The 23,188-nt window shown below is 35.5% G+C and overlaps 3 protein-coding genes and 1 non-coding gene across 5 annotated transcripts; 2 read left to right on the top strand and 2 right to left on the bottom strand.

The window, feature by feature from the left end:
• The first annotated feature begins 3,649 nt into the window (after positions 1–3,649).
• On the top strand, positions 3,650–7,824 carry LOC140981143 (probable protein phosphatase 2C 22). Its single transcript, XM_073447432.1, has 4 exons — positions 3,650–4,084; positions 5,026–5,232; positions 5,523–5,734; positions 7,102–7,824. Exons 1-4 carry the CDS (start codon positions 3,905–3,907, stop codon positions 7,664–7,666), a joined length of 1,164 nt encoding a protein of 387 aa, XP_073303533.1. The 5' UTR covers positions 3,650–3,904; the 3' UTR covers positions 7,667–7,824.
• Positions 7,825–8,420: 596 nt separating this feature from the next.
• Positions 8,421–8,492, top strand: TRNAG-UCC (transfer RNA glycine (anticodon UCC)). Its single transcript has one exon. It is a non-coding gene; the product is annotated as a tRNA-Gly (tRNA).
• Positions 8,493–8,610: 118 nt separating this feature from the next.
• On the bottom strand, positions 8,611–12,387 carry LOC140981377 (uncharacterized). The gene is made up of 9 exons (XM_073447762.1): positions 12,165–12,387; positions 11,801–11,843; positions 11,620–11,712; positions 11,453–11,515; positions 11,190–11,285; positions 11,035–11,112; positions 9,652–9,933; positions 8,935–9,511; positions 8,611–8,873 (listed from the first exon to the last, which is right to left on the bottom strand). Exons 1-8 carry the CDS (start codon positions 12,287–12,289, stop codon positions 9,200–9,202), a joined length of 1,092 nt encoding a protein of 363 aa, XP_073303863.1. The 5' UTR covers positions 12,290–12,387; the 3' UTR covers positions 8,611–8,873; positions 8,935–9,199.
• A 2,016-nt stretch (positions 12,388–14,403) lies between these two features.
• Positions 14,404–16,212, bottom strand: LOC140981389 (probable histone H2A variant 3). 2 transcript variants are annotated; one of them, XM_073447777.1, is made up of 3 exons: positions 16,153–16,212; positions 15,952–16,066; positions 14,404–15,025 (listed from the first exon to the last, which is right to left on the bottom strand). In XM_073447777.1, exons 2-3 carry the CDS (start codon positions 16,060–16,062, stop codon positions 14,729–14,731), a joined length of 408 nt encoding a protein of 135 aa, XP_073303878.1. In that variant the 5' UTR covers positions 16,063–16,066; positions 16,153–16,212; the 3' UTR covers positions 14,404–14,728. The 2 variants fall into 2 exon arrangements, with proteins under 2 accessions (XP_073303878.1, XP_073303879.1); XM_073447778.1 differs by having other exon boundaries at positions 15,952–16,063; positions 16,153–16,211.
• Between the last annotated feature and the right edge of the window lie 6,976 nt (positions 16,213–23,188).

The raw sequence follows: 23,188 nt of genomic DNA, 5'->3' as shown, positions 1-23,188 counted from the left end.
TGTAAGAAGGGTTATTGCGTGGGTGTCATTGTCTTGATTTGCACAAACAACATAATAATTCAAGACATCATGTTCATTAAGCAACCTAGCAATGTTGTAAATGGCGGGAGGTGGTGGCAGGGCGGTCGGTGACAGCCTACTGCCTCGGCCGCCTAGACGGTTGAATTTTTTAAAGTAATTTTTAATAGATAATCATATATAATTATGCAATATAATCACAAAATAGTCATCATTTTTTTACGTAAGATGTGTAATTAAATAATGTTTAAACATAAATAAACTTCATACAATATAATATCATCTAGATAATGTGCAAATAAATATATAAATGCAAATTAATAACATAATTAATAAAGATTCATCATCATATTAATAAAATTATGCTTACAAAATAATATAATTATTTTTACTAAAAAACTAAATTTAAATTTCAAAGTTTCAATCTATAATTATAACAAGTACTAGACTAAATATAACTAATCTTCCTAATCAGCTACATATGCATCATCTACTACATTCATAATCCTCTCATCATCGGACTCAAAATCAACATCTTAACTTCATGCTCCTCCTCCGAAGTATCTAAATCTTCGTCAAGTTCTCTAATGAGGAGATGTTTCTTCCACTCTTCCTTGGTTGTATCAATTCATCTGCTCCCGAGGCCTCCATAACCATTCTCCCGCGGCGGCGGGCGGCGACGACAGACAGTTTATGTGGTGGGCTTAGTGGTTGATAGTAAGAAGGAGTGAGAACCAAAAGTTAAAAAAATAAAGTGGGGTGTGATTTAAATAATTAGGGTTTTGAGTTTTAAAATTAGTTGACTTTGATTAGGTTTTAAAATTTGTTGACTACAACTTAAAAATGTTGAATGCCACACCTGGCCTGCCTGCTCGTCGCTGGCCCGTCTCGACCGCCTTCCCACCACCGTGTAGCTTTGGACGTCTAAAACAGCCGTCTTATGCATAGATGGTGCGGTCGAGGGCCGCCTACCACCTAGGCGGGTGCCTAGGCGGCTTCCTCGACCGCCATTTAGAACATTGCACCCTAGTAAATCTGATGATATTCTACTACGGAAAGTTCAAAGTCACGAGTTACTTCTTTCGATGTGATAATATTTCGATGGAACTCTCTAATTGTTCGCATTTCGTATATGAATTAATTTATTAGTAATATATATTAATTTATTGAATTTTGAATGAAAAAAAATTATGGCTCATTTAGTGAGGTGACCGGCTCTTCATATGAGGTGATCTTTTGGCTTTTCATGTGTTTGAGTTAATTGTTAGCAATCAAATTTGCAAGATCTTTGATAGTTACTTCTAGAGTCTATAAATAAAAACATCATTTCCATAATCCAATATATGAAAAACATGCAATCAAACGCAGCACAACACAAAGATCTTTGAAATTTCTCATTTAAAGAGTTCCAAAAACATCCTAAAAGTTCGTAAAACATCCTAAAAGTTCGTTGTTTTTGTAATTTGAAGTATTAATTATCATAAGAAGAAAATCGTCTTATCTTGAAAGACAATTGTTTCATATCTTTAGTACCGTGTGTGGGAACAAATTCTTCTTATAGACATATAATTTCTCTCTAACCACGATTTCAACTAAAATTATCGATTTCAGATTCCGTTCCAAAATTGTGTTGTAATAGGAGTTTGAGACGAAGTTATGTAAATAATTTGTTATTTAATAAATTCTACTTACTCAAAAAAAAATTATCCACTATTGTATTAAACTTTTTTTTAGGGATGACTATAATTCAGTTTTTAATATTTATTATTAATGATGTTATTTTAAAAGCTGTGTAGTATCATATTCTTTATAATCAATGATATTAAAAAGATGTTATCATTTATCTATCTCTTTTAGTTCCTTTATTTTAGTTTCTAAATAAATATATTAACTGGTTAAATAAAATATGAAAATATATATGTTATAAAATAGAGTAGGTCCCTTGTGAGACAGTATCACAAATCTTTATCTGTGAGACCGGTCAACCCTACCGATATTCACAATAAAAAGTAATACTCTTAGCATAAAAAGTAATATTTTTTTATGGATGACACAAATAAAAGATCTGACTCACAAAATACGACCCGTGATACCGTCTCACATAAATTTTTGTCTATAAAATATACATAAAAAATAAGGAAATAAATTCAATTCAGCATCCTTTGATCTAAAAGTATCAATAGACCATATTATGGTATAATTCCTATTCCTTATCGTAGCAGAAAAAATTGCATGCAAATGCAAATAAATTATTCTTTCTTCCAAAATGCAAATAAAATAAATCTCGACACGTACGTTTCTGTTTTCTTTCTTTTATATATTAAATTTAAATTATATTAAATTAAATTATATTGAATTAAATTAAATAAATATAAGAACCCACCCGTATCTAATGCGTGTATTGAATAAAATATCGTAAAATAATTACTTGCCGTGTACTTTCTTGCTTCCTTAATTTAATATATCTTTGTTAACATCCAGCAACAAGTTGCGTGTCAATTTAAGTTCAGACATTCTAAATGCGTCAGATGTCTCTATTACATTTTAATAAACATTTTTTGTTATTTAACTCTATTTTTTATTTAAATTCTTCCCACGTTTTTTTTATTTATAGAAATCTGATATTGTGTAAGTTTTTGACAAGAGATTCTCACATATTTATATTTAGAATAGGTATTTTGTAAGACGATCTCACGAATCTTTATCTGTGAGAAGAGTCAACCGAACCGATATTCACAATAAAAAGTAATATTTTTTCATGGATGATCAAAATAAGATATCTGTCATACAAAATACGACTCGTGAGACCGTCTTGCACAATTTTTTGTCTTATAATTTATAAAAACCGTTGTTGAGCCGATCTATATTTATTAAAAAAAATTTGACATAAAAAATAAAAAAAAAATTTTGAATTGAGTTAGATTGGAGATTTATATAACAAAATTGATTCGTGAAATGATATTCCTAAACTTACTTTGATAATAGTAATAGATTTTACAAAATCCCACCTTATTATTACTTTTATTGTTTTAGTTAAACAATTGCTTTTGACAATATTGATTCTAAAGAAAGCTGTTTTGAGATGAGAATTTAGTAAATGTTAGGTAGAAAATAAATAAGTTGCGCATGGAGACAATTCTGGGTATGATATTAAATGAGTAGGTCTATTATGAGACGGTCTCACGATTTTTTATCTGTGAGACGGGTCAATCCTATCTATATTCACAATAAAAAATAATAATCTAAGCATAAAAAATAATATTTTTTCATGGATGACCCAAATAAGAGACCATTCTCACAAAATATGACCCGTGAGACAGTCTCACACAAGTTTTTGACTTAATAAATTATTTCAACAACAAAATAAGTGTGATATAAAATTAACTCTGATTATTTAAAATTTTATTTTAAATTTAAGTACTTAAGAATGCTTGATAAATTAAATATTGAAGGAATAATTCCCACTAATTAAAATTAGGATAGTTTTTTAAAAACAAATTAGAGGGATAATTTCTGTTAGGTATATAATATAATATATTATATTATTATTTGCAAAATGTGACAATGAACGTCAACACGTGGAAATAAGAACCGACACACGTCAATTGAAGAAACAAACGACGACGTTTCAGAGATCCCAACAGTATATAGGAATTCAACGGACGACATATTTCGTCGGTAAGAACTGAACCAAATTTCAACGCATCGTCTCTCTCCGTCGAAGATCTCCGAGATACCTACTGTTTCATTTGAAAACCCTAATCCCTTAATTCAGCTGTCAAATCATCTGAACCCACAATTGGATTGAAATTGCCGATTTTGTTTCAGTTTTCTTCTAGTCAGCAGCTTGGGTTTTTTCTCGGAGTAGTGATGGTTGAGATTTATAATGGAGGGCAGTAAAGTGGTTATCGACAATGTCAGTGGTAGTAGAGAGAATGGCGGCTCCGCCGGTGGACGACCGCCGATTCCCAACACCTTTGGGTCGGGTTCGCCGTACCGACGCTGTTTGAGCTCTGTTGGCTCGCCGTCTTCGTGTACAACGTCTCTGGTTCGGCACCCTTCTTTGGTAAGTTGATCCCCGGTGTTTTGTGCATCAAGTTTCAGCGTTTGGTTGTATGTTATTCATGCCCCAGATTACTCTTTTATTGTTGTTCGTAACGGTTAGATTCAGACACTGCATCTGAATTGAAGAAATGGATGATTGTTTAGGATGGTTGGTAGTTGGTTGTGCTTATTTGAAAAGTTTGCTGTGATCTCTTTGTTCCCTGATTATTAGAGTGACTGCCTTTCTGGAGTAGAGGAAGAGTGTAGATAATCGTAATATTTTGTTATTTATACATTGGGAATGAGAAATGGATGTGATATAAAATGGCATATCTTAGAGCTGAATGATATGTTTGAGGCAAGAAGAAATAACAGAACAGCAGAAACGGGGTTGTAAAGACAAATTATTAGAGGGCTTAAATGTGTCCCATGATGTCGGTTGCAGAACGTATGGTATAGAAACATTGTTATTATTTATGGTTATACATAAAAAGGCAAATATGGTCGCAAATCTGTCTGTTGCCCATAGATATTCACTTGTTGGTGATATTATGTATGCAGCACGTTTACATATTAATGTGTTCCCTGCCAATCTTATATTGGAGAAGGTTGTGGAATGGATTCTTTCTGCTCATGGAAGTGATAAAAGAATCTATGAATTCATGTTAAATTAATTACGCAATGATTAATGTTGGAAATAGATGTGACTGCTTGGCTATTTGAACTGATCACATGCACTAGCAGCAGTGCCGTGCTTTATAGACTATGATGTAACCTCTATATCTCTCTTTTTGGTATACAATTATTTAATATTTGGCACATCTGAAAATATCAGTTCGTTTGTTATCTTGTGTTAAATATACTTTCCATGAATTTGGTTTCAACTTATGTGACTTCATCTGATGTTGAAATTTCTTTATTTTAACTTGCATGGAGGATAGTTTTTTACTTGAGCTTTGGCAGGTTAAGACCAGGTCCTCAGATATTGCAATTGAACAGACGTTGAATGTAGAAGATGCTGAAATTGAATTTATTCCCCTACTTCGCTCAGGTGCGTGGACTGACATTGGTTCTCGCTCAAGCATGGAGGATGTGTATGTCTGTGCTGACAATATGATGAATGATTTCGGGCAAAATGATGGCGATGAAAGGCCCAGGGCATTTTACGGGGTAATTGTTCTCTTGTAACACCTAATATTCTCCGCAATTTCTTACCCTTTCCGATGATTCACATATTTTAGTGAGCAGTTCATCATAATTGTGAATTCAAGTGTTATTGATCTTTTTGGCATTTTTGGTTATGCACGGGTAATTACATGGTTTTGTGTACTATTTAGGTTGCCAGTGTGACACATGGTATGTGATCTGGATATTGATACTTGTAGAACCAAAAATTTGTTTTTGTTCTTTAATATTAAAAGCTCGCTACTCATAATTTAGTTCATTGCTCGTTGGATCAGGTTTTTGATGGGCACGGAGGAAAGCATGCTGCTGACTTTGCTTGCTACCATTTGCCAAGATTCATTGCTGAGGACGAAGACTTTCCTCTGGAGATTGAGCGTGTCATTGCATCAGCTTTTCTGCAGACTGATACTGCTTTTGCTGAAGCATGCACATTAGATGCTGATCTTGCTTCTGGAACCACTGCTTTGGCAGCTCTTGTCATTGGAAGGTTAGACTTCTCGCAATTCATTAACAACTTTATGGACTGGTTTTAATTTAAAAATTCAAACATACTATAATATTTCGTAAGTTGAGTATTTAAGGGACCATTGAAAGAACTAGATGTAAGATGGGGCAGCTTTGGTAACTCTTCAGCCTTGAGAAAAGTTAGTGGTCTTTTCATTACTGGATCTGCCCATTATAATGTTCCGAAGTAGGTTATCACACTCAAGTGCTTAGGTATGTGATTTTGGCTCTGTAAAGCAAGGTTTTGATGAGCTTGAACTTACACTGTTTTGGAAATTAGTTTCTTTGCTCCAATCTCAATCCTATGAAGCTCACACCTATATAACTCATATCCAGCTCACAAATTATTCAGGTTTCGTGCTGAGTGCTGACCTCCCTAATACAAGGACTTATCAAATATCAATAAATAAAAAAATCAATCAATAAAAAAGTTATAAATCCATATCTATACTGTAGGTTTCAAAACTTCTAAAAAAAATTAAATTGAACATAAAATTTAAAATCCATGACAAGTTGACAAATAATAATCGAATTTATCATTTACCAGTCTAAAAAAGTAATCAGTGAACAGCTGAACAAGTTTCCATTTCTTGGGCTCCCAATAAGCAAGTCATCAGGTTGGGCTTTAAATGAGGGCTGAGACTCTCGAAGCCTTATGTCAACTTCAGAATCTGATCAGGCTAAAGCCATGCATATATTCAGCCTGGCCACCAATTATACCGGACTCTTAACTTTTGTCAGGTCAGGTGGGCAGAGATTAAAACAGCATGCTCCAATTGACAGTCCTATGTATGGTTCCAATTTTGTTTCTGATTACTTTCTGAATAAATTTGTAAATATTATTTCTAGAGTCCATCGTTTTCAGTTAAGTGGAAGTGGTCCCAACCTAAAGAATGCTTGTCTTTTATAAGCTATGAAACTGAGTCTGAAATTATTCATGTTATGTAGTGTTTGAATTCACCGTTTATCTCGAAATTTTTTACTCCACGTTAATAACTTTAAGTTGAAGGAACTTGACATACTTCTGCTATTTGTGAATTTTATACTCTCATTCTACCATCAGGCTGCAGCCTTGTATCGATAATGCGTCTATTCTTGAAAATTCTGGTGAAAGTTGTATTGATAACTTGATCTCGGCTTGATCCGCTCTTGTAAATCATAATTGTGTTGGGGCGTAGGCAATGTGAGGATGTAAGTTGTGAGATTTGTTAGTTCACATCCAAGAACCTTTTGCTCATCAAACTATATTTTAGTGCAGTTGCAATTAATTTTGTTAACAAAAATCCTTATGCCTGCATTAAATTATGAACTCAGTAGATAATTCTTACTTTGTTAATTAAATGGTGGCAGCTCTCTAGTTGTGGCAAATGCTGGAGATTGCCGGGCAGTACTTTGTCGTAGGGGTAAGGCAATTGAGATGTCAAGAGATCATAAACCTGTTAGCTTCAACGAAAGAATGCGGGTAGAAGCTTCTGGAGGCTACGTCTATGATGGGTATCTCAATGGACAATTAAACGTCTCTCGTGCTTTAGGTGATTGGCATATGGAAGGATTAAAACGTCAAGATGGTGGGCCCCTTAGTGCAGAACCTGAATTTATGAGCACAAGGCTAACAGAAGAAGATGAGTTCCTCATCATAGGCTGTGACGGCCTGTGGGACGTGTTTAGGAGCCAAAACGCGGTGGATTTTGCTCGAAAAAGACTACAAGAACACAATGATCCAATGATGTGTGGCAAAGATCTGGTGGAAGAGGCCTTGAAGAGAAGGAGCGGAGACAATTTGGCAGTGGTTGTAGTTTGTTTCCAGCTACACCCGCCCCCAAACTTGGTTGTTCCGCGTGGAAGAGTTCACCGGAGTGTTTCTGCAGAAGGGTTGAAGGAACTGCAAAGCTTCTTGGATGGCTTAGAAACTTGAGATGATGATGAAGAAAACTTGTTTCTTTTATCCTTACTTATTTATTTCCTAATTTTCTCATAATTTTTGTTTTTCAATTTACTCCTTAATTGATTTGTGGGAGAGAATGTAATTTATAACTGTAACATATGCGGCGTCGAGACATCCTTTTGTAGTTTTCTACTTTTGCATGTCAATTTTCCTGTTTCATTTGTCCTTGACATCTGAGATTATATGTTTCCATTTATTCAAGAAGATTATTACCCCATTTAGAGCACAGTTTATGATATATGTGACGTCTCGGGCTTCTGTGAAGTGAGTTTGTGTGTGGTGTGGCCTATAGAAAAATGCCCCCTTGTATGTTTCAAGGAGGGTCCATTTATCTTATTATTGTATTTTTATTCACTTTAAAACGTCTTCTAAATAAATAGGACTGATTATTCGACATGGGAGGGATTGAGAATCAATCTATTTTATATACAGTAAGTAAATGGTGAGAATGGCCCACATACGCAATTATTTATCGTTTTCAATTAAAAAAAAAAGAAAGAAAAATTACGTCGTTTTAGAAATGTGAATTGTCCTTCTAAAAAAGCAAACTCATTCTCTATGCAGCTTAAATATATATGCATAAATAAACAATGATTAACATTTCAATGATAAAAAGAAACTTTACGTAACCTAAATGTCAGGTTTTCTTGTATTCTTTAAAAAACATCTCCTTTGAAATTGTAGTTAAAGATATTTAGTTAAAAGAAAGCACGCACAGCATTTAGCGTTTGTAGTCCAACGGTTAGGATAATTGCCTTCCAAGCAATAGACCCGGGTTCGACTCCCGGCAAACGCATATTATTTTTTGTTAAGCAAATATCTAAAATAAAGTATTTAACAAGATTGCAATTTGATCAGTTCTTGCAGATTTCAGCGTTGTTACGACGTTGGTCGTTGAGAAGATGTAACATGGACTTACATTAATCTAAGCAAAAGCTTTTTTGTCCAACCCCATCAATAGGGTTGGACTAAACTGTTTGATTAATGCATCATTAAGAACATTCTCAGTTTCATCTTCAAGTGTGACCATAACTACTCTGCCAAAATTGGCCTCGCTACGGAAGGATCAGAACTTTCCCTGGTCCAACAGCTGGCTCAAGGTAGCATGAAACACGAACCGGGCTTGAATTACCTTCAAAAACGGCATTCTCAAAATTTGCACAAATTAGATGATGGCCTGTCATCCATGGAGGATTTTCAATGTTTTCTTGCTCCAAGAATTCAATCAAATCCATAACTCTATCCTTATCCATTTGTGAGACCACTTCCTTTATAGCAGCAGCGGCTTTAGACACTTCATTTTCGTTCAATCCTTCTCCTTTCACCATATTATACACAGTGCAATTTCCAAAGAACCCTTCATCCATCGAAGCTTTTGTCGTGTATCCAAGCTTACGCTTAAGTCAATCAAAGAACCCTTAATCCCCTTTTCCTTGCTGATAGGCCTCAAAGGGAGTTAGTTTCAACTCTTGTTCATGTCCATCACGTGCTGTTTCAGCCATCTCAATAAATCTTTTTACCATTTCGTGTTTGAATTTTAAGAGTAAAGGTACTTTGTTTTACATCAGATACTGCAGATGGTTTTCCCAATACTGATTTGTAGTAGTTGATCAATTGAAAATAAGGCTGGTGATTGGTGGTGTTGCCTTCTTGTTTTCGTGGTGGCAAGGGGTGGAACGAGGGTGGAGATATGATCTTTCCTCCCAATGTTGCGTCAGCCCAAGCCTTTATCAACATGGTAGCACATTTGGGATCAGAAAGAAGGTGTGTACAGCTCAAACCTATTGCTAGTTCTCCAGTTTCAAATTCAGTTATCTGAGGCATCTCCAAAAAACTCAGACGTTAGAAATCTAATTTACAATCTCAAAATCAAGAATTTCGAGTAGATCTTTTTGTAAACAGTTTCCGAGGCTTAGGCCTCTCAAAAAGTAATTGGGGAGCAAATATTTCTTTACCTGAACATAAAATGTAGACCCAAAGTAGGGTTTGTGAAACATTTCCTCCCAATGAACAAGCTTCAGCTCCTTCTCCCTATCCACATTCCTCAGCCACTCATCCAGTGTCATTCTCGCCCTTGCTTCCAACATTCTCAGCCCTGCATCATCGCATTTAACCATCCAGAGCCCTTCAGGAGACTTTAAAAGTCTCCCCACGACCACAGGAAATGAAGTCAACATCTCAGATATCGATTCTCTAAGCATCATGATCAGTACTCCGACTTTTCTTACCATTGGAAGCTAGTAATAGAGCACAATTCGAAGATTGTTATGTTCCATTGTATGGTCCAAAACCGATAAGAGGGATGAACTTGCCTGGTTGCACTGGCTTATTACTAATCACGGTTCGTTTACAGATAAACAACACTTCAGCCATTAAGTTAGTAGTTTGTAAGATGTTTCAGCTTTAGCGGTGTGATGCTTTCAAGCTTGTAGAGGTGCTTGTTTTTCAGAGTTTTATTCATGGGATTAAACAAAATGCTCCATTTTTTTCTGGGCAAAATGACTTTTTCACGACTTGTGCACGGTTAACGGGAAAAATGTAGCTGATGCAAACCACAAAGAAAGAAGAAGCACACTGGTTTTGGTTTCAACATCTAAATTACGTGATCGTTTTCAGACTCAAACAAAATAAACTGCAAATGGCTTTGATGTATCTAGTTTAAATATGAAATCTTCTTTGCTTTCCTTGTATTGGCACACTTGCTAAATGGTTTTTGAAAAATAAAGGAGCCCTCCGCGTGCGCAATCACCCAAATGTCTCTCACTACACAAGTTACGTTGCTTTAATTCTAACATGATTCACCACAGGGGTTTCTCACTGCACAACAACACAGTTGCTGTTCAAAAGAAGATAATATATTTATATTAATCCTCGTGTACGCAGTATTGTGTGCACCCTTTTGAGCATGCCAGTGACCACAACGTTCAAGATAAAGTATTTCCGAACATGGACCCTCGTTCATGTAAAAGATGTAAATTATAAAATATGGTAATACATCATATTCCTGTACAAATAAAAACAGTATCTGTTTTAAGAGCAATAAGGGATATATTTAGTCATCCATATCTTTACAAACAGATCAACTCTGTAGACCTAATCACAAATGGTTTCAGTAAGCCACCCCTCCCAAAAAACTATCTCCATCATGAAGGACAGATTCTGTCAGCCAATAACCATCCCAAGAACCACCAACCCTCTATAAACGAAATACGATCCATTAGTTGAAGTATTAAAATCTGTATCCCAACTCATTTTTCAACTTACAAACCAAAAAACTCATTGTTCCTACCTTAGAAGCGAGATCTGCAGAAAAATGTAGTCAGTGAAAATAATCGTACCTGAACCATGGTAAATTGAAACACTTCTTCTTCCTCAGGCCGAGGTCCTCGTATCCACACTCGCTGCTTATGGGTATTCTGTATAGCATATGCTGATTGTTTAAAGAAAAGAGAAAATTAATGTGCACAGTAGCTATGATCAGCGCAGACATAACCTCATTAACGTTTAAACTGCTCAAGATCTTTCTTTCCCGGTGACCAAGTAAAACTCTGTAGCTCGAGTGATGAAAGATCCGCCTAAATCTTTCAAACTGCACACATAATCAGTTTTCAATTTTTTACAGAAGATATAATTAACGTAACACAGATATACTATTAATTTTCTCAAGTACCATTCATTACCGGCTTTAGCACTCAGTAAGTAAAAATATGAAGAAAATGTGAGATGAAAATTGCCAAATCCTAAACATAAACTGACCTGGCCTAAATCAAAGAAGGGGCCGAAATATGTTGATCTTTCAAATGGATCAAAACCTGCAAACTGTCCGTGTATAACATCACAGTAACGATGAAAACAATTACTTGAGAGTACCAACCAAATGCAACTTAACAAAAATAAACAACGGATCATAGTTCGCAAATTACCCTATACATTACTTCAATGCCATAATCTGGCCGAGGCTGGTCATTGAACATCAAAGCATCAAGCTGGTATGTGACAGCTTCTTCGGCACTAAACTATAACATGGAAAAGCAAACACAATGAGCTTCCTACAATACAAAGGATGGTAATATATCTTGTCCAAGCTTTCAGCTCAAATGTTACACTCAATCTTGGCCCCAATGGCCTTTTCCTACGAGACTCAAGCCTGCAAATGAACATGGAAATTACTCTTAGTAATCGTAGGCCAGAAAGAAGCAAAGAGCAGATGAGCTAGAGTAACTAGAAGATTGACTTCCACCAAATTAAAAAGTATCCTTAAAATATAAACTTTGTCCGTTGAGATTGTTCTACCTATAAAACACCGCAAATCACCATCTAATCGGCAATTGTAAATTTCCAAAATTATTCCGGTTAACCGAAAACACAAAATGCAAGCATGCACAACAGGAAAAGCTCTAAATTTCACATTCAGATCAAGATTTCCTCGCCTATTATACTGCAAACGAAGAAAGAGAAAGAACAATACCAGTCGGCGGAGAGAAAGTCAGGGACATCGGCGGCACACGCTCGAAAGCGGAGGCTCAAAGGTTTGGAAGAGTGTGAGGGTGCGTAGACCAGAGATGAACCGAACAACACCGTTTCCATCGTCATGTACTTCAATTTTAGAAATTTTCAGTCCTCGGCTGTTATGAAATCCTCGGATGAGACGAAAGGTGGGGACTGGAAAACTAGTGGCCGTTTTTAAAGTTGTAACTACTCCTATAGTCGCATGTCTAACCAGCGATTTTTCGAGGCAAAAAAAAAAAAAAAAGAAAGATTACCACCTTCTGGATTACCCTAGGCACCTTAATTTGAGCTACGGATGTCTTGGTAAACAGGTCGTTTGAAATTATTCGTTAAACTTATAGAGCCGAACTCGAGAATTTTATCGAGCCGAACTTAAACTTATTAATGATATTCGGATTGCAAGCTCGCGAGCTTGTTCGCGGGCTCGAGCTCGGCTAGTTTGTTGGACTAGTTTATTAGACCTTAAATGTAGTATTAGAAGACACCATTCATTGTTTATTTGTTTTGTCTCACGTTGAAATAGTAGTGAAAGAGAACACATGAAAATGTTATTAAACGAGGAGCCTACTCTTTAATTTTTTTTATGTTAGCTAGCTTTTTGGCTAAAAATGCTCAAAGAACTCAAAAATGAGTTTGTTTAACGAGCTCGAAAACGAGTTTGCTTAACGAGTTTTCGAGAAACTCGTTTTCGAGCTCAAGTTAGATTTGTTAAATACGACAAACGAGCTATTAACGAACCGAGGTTGAGCTATTTATGAGCTTAGTGATTTTCAAATGAGCCGAGCTCGAGTGTGATATTGTTCGACTCGACTCGTTTACGTCACTAATTTGAACTGCATTCTGAAATTGATTGATGGTGTAAGCCTAAAACTAACATTCATCTTTTTCCTTGTCTAAAAAAGTGTAACAGTTTCACAAAAACAAGGTAAAATCTGATAAAAATTTCATATAACAGGGAGAATCGCTCTCCGTTGGTTTCAAACTAATATTCTCGGAGTGGGATTTGTATGTTTTCATCTCAGATTGGCTGAAGATAGGTTGTGGAAAAAATGAGTGACCTGAATACAAGCACACCCTCGATTCCACCTTTTTCTCTTCAAGAAAGCTTCCGGATTTCAAACAATCAGTAAAAGGCATGGTTACAACTTAGGATTACTTCGTAACCCGTGTAATGATCATGTTTTGTTGCCTTCGGTGGTTTTATTGTCTCTGGACATTTTCATTCCACAACGTGTATGTTACCATCTCAGATACAATCTCATATCCGTGATCATGTGCTCGACTCTACTGGTCTTTCTATTCCTGTGTACCACGTGATACGCCGTGAACTGCTTTAGGCATATTTTCGTGAAGAGGTCAACCTTGCCATTGATCTTGCTAAAGGATCTTCAAGTCCATCCACGCTGGTGTCGAACGGATTGATTCATATGGGGATTGTTGGGATTCTGCTGGCAATAAAAAAAGTCTACTGGAGATCCAAGTATTCGGACAATAAGTTTTTCTCTTGTGTAACGCAATGGAGGAGGATCCCAACGGGAAAGATGGAGTTGTACAGTCCAAAGATTTGATGGCAGTGGTTGGTGAAGCCTAGGACAAAAAAACATAATGACTCTAGGTCCTCTTGTACTCCCCATCTCGGAACAGTTGCTTTTCTTTGCAAACTTGGTGAGGAAAATTGCGTTGAAGATGAAGATAAAGCTGAAGCCATATATCCTTGACTTTGAACTGGAGAAGAGTAATCAGTTGTTGGAGCCCCACATGGAGCCGTCAAAGATGGCTCTGTACCGTTTTGGTAATATCTCTAGGAGCTCTATGTGGTAAGAATCAGCTTGTGCAGAAGTCGAAGGAAAGATTAGGAGGGAGGACTCAGGACAGGCTTGGCTGATGGCCTTTTACCGGGCTTCAAAGGTGACAGGGCAGTCTGGGAAGCTCTGAGGACTTTAAATCCAGAAATGGAGATGAACCCATGGATTCATGAGATTCACCAGTTTCCTGTGGAGGTTCACAATATCCCGTATTATACCTTTTTTTTTCAATTGTTTTTTCTATTTGTTTGTGCTTGGCCTGTCGATGGACTTTGCTGGTACTGATTGAGTTTAAAGATCGTGGGAACTCGATTAAGTTATTTCATATTCGTCTTCCTCTATTTCTTGGATATCAAGTGCTGACTGCATTTCTTGGATTGAAGTACAAGGATAAATCAAACGGTGCCACTTTTTCTTAAATGTTCGAACACACAATACGAGTATACACCATGTTACATAATGCTCATCCATCCAACAAACACATGAAATAGATATTGGCAATAAAGTCATAAACACCGGACAGCACATTAGACATGATATGGTCCATGTTGCATGAGTGTGTTTCCTTGAAGCTCTAAGACAGAAACAAATCGATGAATCCCAGTTCAACAACATGCCACAAATTAAACAGATGTGTAGACATCCTAAGCCGAGTCCTCAAATCCACAGCATTCGTTAGCCACTCTCACTTACTCAAGAACAAGAAAACAATAGAATCCTACTCCTTGGAGGACTTGTTGATGAGTGACTTGTGTATATGTGGAATCACACCACCACCAGCTATTGTTCCTTTGATAAGAGTATCAAGTTCCTCATCACCACGTATAGCCAGCTGCAAATGCCTGGGCGTGATACGCTTCACTTTCAAGTCCTTACTCGCATTGCCAGCTAACTCCAACACCTCAGCAGTTAGGTACTCTAAAATTGCTGCGGAATACACAGCAGCCGTAGCACCCACACGTCCATGAGCAGTAGCTCGCTCCTTCAGGAGTCGGTGAATGCGTCCAACAGGGAACTACAAGATTGAAATGGAGTAAAAGAGAATCTACTAAATTTACATCACGATCTATAAAAAGAAAGTATATTTTCAATTCTTCAACAAATGTAACAGAAAAATTACAGATACTGGGGCAATCAATGAAATTTAGTCTTATCACCAAGGTTTTCTCACCAAAGCATCGAGCACATACTGTTCAACTGAAAACAGAAATCTTGTTTATTTTAGCCTCTTTACAACTAAAAATGCAGTAATTATGTAATCATATGGCTCTCATAGGACAACCAAAACATTCTCAAGCAGCTGATAATATTTCTAAAGAAAAAATTTATCAACGATCCTGGCATCTCCCTTTAAATAAAAGGACAGTAGCATTCTCTGATTGTCTACAGTCTTTAGAACATATACTTTTATGCTCTAGAATACATATGCAACCTCAAAACACGCCGCATTCAGGGAAATATTTCAATACAACGTTTGGATTACATGGATTGAAATACCAACTCTCAGAACCAAACCGCACGCTCTAGCAAAATCATTTTAGAAACCAACTATCCATTCATTAAACCCAACAAAAAACCTGAACATTCGTCCCAATGCTTAACAAGAGTCGAGAAAATTTAGTAACGAAAAATTACATTTTTATATTACACTAAGGTACAACTAATTCACATTTTCACTTCACTTCCGATTTCTATTAAATATACAAACTACAATCTGCGCAGATATTCCTCTATAATGGAACATCAACAACCCAAAAAAATTAGCCAAACAGATTATACCGACAAGAAACTACAAAGTACAAAAAAGCCTCTAGAAAGAAAAATGCATAAAATCGAAAACCCTAACAAAAGAAACAGCAAAAAGAATTCAATACTCAAAGCAAGAGGTAAGATAGGAAATCATTCCTCCTATTAAAAAACCCAGAAAGATACGAAATAAACCTGAAGTCCAGCGCGAGAAGAGCGAGAAATTGGCCTCTTTTTGTCCTTGTCCTTGTCCTTGGAAGCTGGGGTCTTCCCCGTTAACAATCCCTTTGCCCCTTTACCTGACATTCTTCTGATCTACAAGTTTCAATACCCAGCAAACAAAATCGAATTCCAGTGAAGAAGAAGAAGATGACAAGAGAATCGAGTGCTACTTACGCTTTCTACAAACAACTAACAAACTGTTTGGATCCGTAATTCGGATGTTGTAGGGACTGACTGATGATTTATAAATAAATAGTTTATTATGTTTTAAAAGAGAAATAAATATAAATTATTTTTCATCTTAAATTTTTGTCATGATTTTTTTTTTTTGAATTCTTACTAAAAAAATCCCTTTAAACAATCTTTTCTTATGAATCAGTCCACCTTAGTTTAATTTTTGGATTCAGTCAAGCTTTGTTTTGTGTTTTTTAGAATCATATTTTACTTTGGTTTCTATTGTATAATTATCTGATTTGAGGAAATCTGATTTATGGGAACATTAATACAGTTCTTCATGTTTGAGTTTTATTTTGTATTGAAATGGTAAGGGTTCTGTAAGAGATATTGTTCGACAGATGTGTGTAAATATATAATCAGTAGTGTAAATTATAAATACTAAATTTGTGTTTTATCAGAATTAAGTGTTGTGTCAAATGTTACAACATTTAAGACAACATACAGCGGAATATTAAAGTTTGTAACACAAATTAACTTTAAATAACTAAATGGACAAGATTAAATTTGCACAAGTATAAATACTTGTTTATACTTGTGCGGTGCCTTATGACAAAAATTAATCACTAGAAAATCAAATCGTTTATAAAAGCCTATCACTAGTGATTATGACAAAAATCAATTTCCTCAACAAGTTGAGAAAATAAACGCTTTCTAAAACAAATAACCAGAATAAAAACATAATCAAGAAAGCAAAAACATGATGCCAAACGAGGTGGACTGAACGATCAAATTGGTCATGTTTCCAATGATATAGGCAGTCAAGCCGAGATTGAATAGCATAAAGAAAATGTCAAACCGGGGATTCATGAAAATTTTCAATGAAAGGAGCAATCCAAGTCTTCTGTGGATCAGGGTATCTATCAGCAAGAAAATAGAAGATGCAACCGGCAAAATGAACCACAAAAACAGTGACCTACACAAAGCAAATACACTCGATCAAAAGAGTTACGTTTAGGGGTGTGCAAAATTTCGGTTAAACCGAATTAACCGACCGAACCGAACCGACCGAACCGAATTAATTCAGAAATTCGGTTCGGTTAATTCGGAAGTTCGGTTTTGAAATTTTAGAAAATCGGTTAATTCGGTTCGGTTTCGGTTTTAATTTGAAAAATTCGGTTAAACCGAATTAACCGAATTAGTATATATATTAATTTAAGTTGTATATGGACATTAAAAATACATTATAAGGAAACCAAATTTTTCATATATTAGAAAGAAGCTCATTCATCCAATAATTTTAACTTCAATAATTCTATTTATTATTAGTATTTTTTGTTCAATCTTCCTTGTTATTTATAAGATTTCCATTGTTTTCTTTTTTTGTGTGTTAAAATTCGCCTTTTTTAAAAAAAATTCGGTTATTTCGGTCGGTGTTACCGATTTAAAAATCGGTTCGGTTAATTCGGTTTCTATGAATATTTCGATCGGTTCGGTTATTTGAAAATAAAATCGGTTAAATCGGTTATAGGTCTATTCGGTTCGGTCGGTAACCGAATAGACCGATTGCACACCCCTAGTTACATTGGGTTAGTGAAGTAACCACTTGCCTCTTGAGATTCTTACCCGGGTAAGCTTCAAGATTCGAATCAAGAAATAGTTGTAGTTTCTATCTTTCTCCAATCTGCAGCGACAATTAAATCATATTAACAAATATGTCTATCTTATATATTAACTTCATTTTAACCAAATGAACTTTGCAACATCCGAATATGGTACCTCTGAAACATTGCACTGACTCGCCTGAGACGCCAGAGGCGAAGCATACTAAAGTATCCATATGTTTATGCCGTAGAGGGAAAAAATTTTCGAACAACTGTTGGATCTCAGTTTTCTACACGCCCAAACGCAGCGGAAGTTTTAAAATTTTTATTTTATTTTGACAATCAAAATATATTTGATTGGGCGTTCGTATGGTTTTCAAAATCAAACATTCATAGGGCGTTAGAAATTATATCTTTGTGAATTAAATCACTTGGCTCCAACTAATCCGGTAGTAACGGATTAGCTCTTGATGAATCCCTACGAACTTTCTTCGATGAAATCCTTGTTTGATCATCCTATCAAGTCCACGACTAGATCGCTTGATCCTCTTCCAAATTGCACTAGAAAATATAGAAGAGATTTTACGTAGGAGAAAAATATTTGAGAGACGGCTCAGACTTCTTTCTCAAGAGAGGTGGCCGAATTTTTTTTTTCTTTTGGAAGAGGGATTCTCGAAATTATGGTGGGTGGGAGGTTAGGGTTATGACTTCTCAAACCACTTTTATAATCAACCCATGATATAATTATCACAGTATAATAATTGGGTCTTTTAATTAACATTAATGAGCTTGATTAATTAATTAGATTAGTCCAACTAATTTAATCAATTAATCAAGGTCCATTAATAACTTTAATTATTTAATATGTTGGACTTGTACTCTTACAAACCCATTAAACATATTAACCACTATATTTAATTTATTAATTAATAAGCTCAACATTTGAGTTTAATAAATTAAATCATTTATAAATTCAACATTTGAATTTATTATTCAAATTATAATTCAACTCCTTGAATTTATATCACCTCCATAATTTAATATCTAATAAACCCAACATTTTGAGTTTAATAAAATAAATTCTCAAATTTTATAAATTCAACTCTTTGAATTTATTGTCTCAAAATTTAATTATCATAAATTCAACTCCTTGAATTTACTATATAATATAAATTCAACTTCTTGAATTTATTCTATCAACGGGAACAAACGATCCAGTATTTGTGTGACCCTCAATGGTTCAGGGATACAGCTAGCCGTGGGTTCACAACTCTTTGTGATTCAGGACATAATTCCTTATTCGGGCTTACCCTAGTTAGCACCATTCTTTTCATCAACACCTTGATCAAGAATGTCAGAACTCATTTCTGATTGCACCAATCGGATCATGGTAAGAGCGTCTAGTAGGATCGCCCCATGATCCCCTAGGTATCACTGATAGTGCCTACAAAAACCAGTCGATTATGATTAACGTACAGTACGGTCCCTTCATCTCATATATTCTGATCGAATCTGCAACCATTGGTTCATCGAGTGTTGCATATTAATTCGATAACTATGTGATAACTATAAATAGCGGCATCGCATGTACCATTCGAGAAGTCCTTCTCTAACGTACATCTCATACTCTGGCCAGAGATTACATGCACTATAATTTCATCAGATCATATAGGATATCCACACCCGCGGGTGAGCGGTGAATCCCCGACTACAATGCACTGGCTCCTATATGTTTCGCAACTGTACCCAAACTCGCCACCCGATGACTCTCCTGGAGCCAGTAAACGAGTCAAAACACAGCCCTAGCATATAGAGCCTCAGTGTTGTCCCGGGTCATAAGGAATAATGGTGTACAATCATAATCACGGACTTATCCTCTCGATGAATGATAACCACTTGGAAAGTACGAGGGAGGGTTGTTCGGTATAATCATCATATGACTACACATCTGCATATTTGGACATCTCTATGTCCTTACCAAGAAACGCAGTACACAACATCACAGATGCTAGTCTCGAGCTCAAGTGACCTTTATCCATGTTTTAGGCGGCTGAATCGACTAGGAACGAATTTAGATCATACAGTGTTTACAAACGAGTTTCAACATCGAATTACGATTCATTTGTATTAAAGTATAATCAAGGTCTTTATCTATGTTTGATTACATGGGTATACAGATAAAAAAATAACAAACCATGAAATAATGAATTATATCAAAATAAAGATTGTTAATTACAACTGAGTCAATAAAATCCCTAACCAACAGTTGGCTTGCAGGGCATCTAATCTAACAGTTCAGAAGGTATAGTGGAGGTCACATCAAACACCAGCCAGGTTCTTGAGTATCTCAAGGCAATAAGCTTTTGGTCATCGATTAAAAGAAATGACTCTTTGTCAAGGTAGGCGACAAAGAATGTTAGAACGATGTCAATGAAGAAAAATGTGTTTACGATGTTGTCTGTAACGGCGAGAGCCCCTTTAGGTCCTTTAAGGAAACCAATTTCGAACGGGGACGCCCATGCTGTGTAGAAGACCAGTAGCACTAGGTAGGAGTCCCAAGTTCTGAAAAGATGGAACAGATATGCATTATGTATCATGCCCATTTCGTGTTATGAGTAATTCTTCTTAAAAGAACTTTTTTCAGCCCCAAATACGGACACCTTAATCAATCCAGGGTCTCTCAGCCCGTAGAGGGCAAAAGAATTAATATTTTTCATATAGTACCAAGAGCAGACAAAATAAAAGGGGGGAAAAAAGAAGAAATAGGGTGAAATAGATAGATGACTGTAGCAACATTAAATCTTGATAAGCAAACACACAAGCTGAATTAATTAGCATCCCAAGATTTTCCCAGAAATTGCAATCAAATTAGAAAATTGAACCAAGAATGTGATCATGTAATTACATAAAAACAAAATCCAATTCAAAAATCATGTCCACGACCAAATATGCATGCAAAATAAAACACAGAAGATGAAACGGAAAATTAATAAAAATTCTTGATATTTTCCTAAGTGCCGATCTCGAAAACAATTATTAATTAAGTGGGTGTACCGTACCTATAACGAGGATCGAAGGGGGAGACAATGAAGCGACGAGGCTTGACCGTGCGATTGCTGTTGGCGCCGAGAGAAGGAAGAATGCCCCTCGAAATGGCATCAGAATATTTTTCATCTTTCGAGACTAATTCGATTTCATCGTCTATCTCTCTCATTCCACACATTGAGCCATTTAATCTCGTGTTTTTGCCAAACTTGTTCTTCATTTTGCCCTCCGATTATGTTTCTTTGTCCGATCGATAATATAATGATTTCTACTCCATTTTTCTTTTGGATTGACTCTTCGGCGCTATCGTTTCTGTCTCTGTTTTTCGGACAGTTGGACGATGCATTTTCCGGTTAGGCAGCATCCTCTTTGGATACTTTTTTATTGTGCTTTCTTTTGCGGCAAATCACGAGTTTCCTCGTTTACTATGAGTTCACTCGACTTTCATATGATCGTGAACAGGAAAAATGACGATTTTAGTTTGTAAACGAGTTTGTTTTGAGTTTTAATTAATTTGGTAATATTAAAAAAAATCTCGTCCTGAGCAAATATATAATATTGTTTATTTGAAATTGATGATTTTCGACATAGTTCATGTAATGATACATAATAAAATAAATCCAAACAAAAACAAAAAAAATAAAAAAGACATTCGATATTTTAAAATGAGAGGAAAAAACTTATTGTTTCCATTTATTTTTACATAGAAAGATATTATGTGGATATTATATGTTTTATTCTCCTAACATGAGCTATGTAGGAGAACAATGATGTCAAAAAAACAATATTTGGTAAATTTAGTTAGACATGTCAAAATGGGCTGACAGGACGGGCCAGCCCGCCATTTCGACGGGCCTCTAAATGGTCAACCCAGCCCAACCCATCTTGGGCAGCGGGTTAGGCGGGCCGACCCGCTTATTTTTTTTTTTAAAAAAATGATAAACAATATCGTAGTAAACATAGAAGAAAAATATATTTCAGTCAAATAGTTTCATAAAATACTTAAAAATATTGAAATAAGAAATTAAGACATCATACAACATAATCCATAAAAAGTAAAGTGTTTAAACCAAACATGAAGATCGAGACATGGAAGAGAACATAAAGTCGAGGAAAGAGACGATTGTAAATTTTAAAAAATATTATGTCTTCAACAATACACATAATTAGAAAAATATTATGTCTTCAACAATACACATAATTAAAAAATATCATGTCTTCAACAATACACATAGTCCACAAAATTTCACTGCAACTCGTCGGACTTCAAACGAAACCTTTCTTGGGTTCACAAACAAATGTTATGCTTAAAAATTATTTTAAGATTCATGAATAAAATTTACAAGAATTTCTGCACTTTTGTTTTCTTTATGTATATTTGTAAATTTCTCTCTTTTTATTTTCTTTATATATATTTGTTCTAAGAGTAAATTATCAATATATTTGTTTTAAGACATGGAAGCAAATGAAACTTATTCCAATTTTTATATAAAATTTAAAAATATAAAATTTTATCTTAATTTGGCGGGCCAGCCCGCTCCGTTTGGGCTTGACCCGTCTTGACCCGCAACCCAAACGGGCTCAATCCATTTGGCCCGCCTCCAAACGGGCTGCTATTTTATCAACCCAACCCGTTAAATTTTTATAGCGGGGCGGTTAGGTCCAATTTGACAAGTCTAAATTTAGTAGTTTCAGGTGAAAAAGATCAAAGAATAAATACAAGTTATTGGATGAAAATCAAACACTGACAAGTTAAAAAACTAAATCTCAAAACATGTCAATTTATTGGACTAAAATTTCATTTTCCTCGTTGTGAATATTAAGAGTGTAGACAACACAAAATATATATATTAGTGGATTGCGACATACACAAATGTGAAATGTAATATATATAATTGAACAGTTAAAGTGTGTGTTGGGAATTATAACGAAGTTAGTTTTTAAAGGTCCCATACGAGTCCAAAGGTGGAGGTGGGTACAAAAGGGCGGCTCTAAGGTTCGTGGCTAGAGCTACGCGAACTCGAGTTTTGTTTTTCAGCACATACTATAACACGAGGAGCACTGACTATGCTTCACTTTGTGACTGATGCCAAGTTAGCCAGCGTTCCCAATATGAGGCCATTCTAGTTTTGTGAATAAATATTTGGTTAAAGTATACCAAACAAACATCGATCGTGTGAGGGGTACAATGATTTTTTGTTTTCTTGCTTCCTACGAAAGACACTTGATGTGAAACCTCGATTTTTTTTTTTGGTAAAATTTTCACAACTGGATTTCGAACTTAGCGGCTCTGATACCACTTAAATGTCACGTCTCGAGACTGAGGTTAAGTGACACGGCGTTGCTCAACAATCACATAATCGTCAAACAACAAGCTTCATAGTACA

This window comes from Primulina huaijiensis, chromosome 7 (genome assembly GCF_012295235.1).
Source record: "Primulina huaijiensis isolate GDHJ02 chromosome 7, ASM1229523v2, whole genome shotgun sequence".
Taxonomy (NCBI): domain Eukaryota; kingdom Viridiplantae; phylum Streptophyta; class Magnoliopsida; order Lamiales; family Gesneriaceae; genus Primulina; species Primulina huaijiensis.
This window is presented reverse-complemented; position numbering and strand designations above follow the sequence as displayed.

What these genes read in the sequence shown, in the direction of transcription:
- LOC140981143 (XM_073447432.1), top strand. Translation starts at nt 3,905, where the DNA reads ATGGAGGGCAGTAAAGTGGTTATCGACAATGTCAGTGGTAGTAGAGAG. An exon ending in GGCCCAGGGCATTTTACGGG is followed by an intron (nt 5,233 to 5,522) that starts GTAATTGTTCTC and finishes TCGTTGGATCAG; the next exon opens with GTTTTTGATGGGCACGGAGG. An exon ending in GCAGCTCTTGTCATTGGAAG is followed by an intron (nt 5,735 to 7,101) that starts GTTAGACTTCTC and finishes AAATGGTGGCAG; the next exon opens with CTCTCTAGTTGTGGCAAATG.
- LOC140981389 (XM_073447777.1), bottom strand. Translation starts at nt 16,062, where the DNA reads ATGTCAGGTAAAGGGGCAAAGGGATTGTTAACGGGGAAGACCCCAGCT. An exon ending in CTTCTCGCGCTGGACTTCAG is followed by an intron (nt 15,026 to 15,951) that starts GTTTATTTCGTA and finishes TCAATCTTGTAG; the next exon opens with TTCCCTGTTGGACGCATTCA.
- LOC140981377 (XM_073447762.1), bottom strand. Translation starts at nt 12,289, where the DNA reads ATGACGATGGAAACGGTGTTGTTCGGTTCATCTCTGGTCTACGCACCC. An exon ending in GCATTGAAGTAATGTATAGG is followed by an intron (nt 11,516 to 11,619) that starts GTAATTTGCGAA and finishes ATACACGGACAG; the next exon opens with TTTGCAGGTTTTGATCCATT. An exon ending in GGTCTACATTTTATGTTCAG is followed by an intron (nt 9,512 to 9,651) that starts GTAAAGAAATAT and finishes GAGATGCCTCAG; the next exon opens with ATAACTGAATTTGAAACTGG.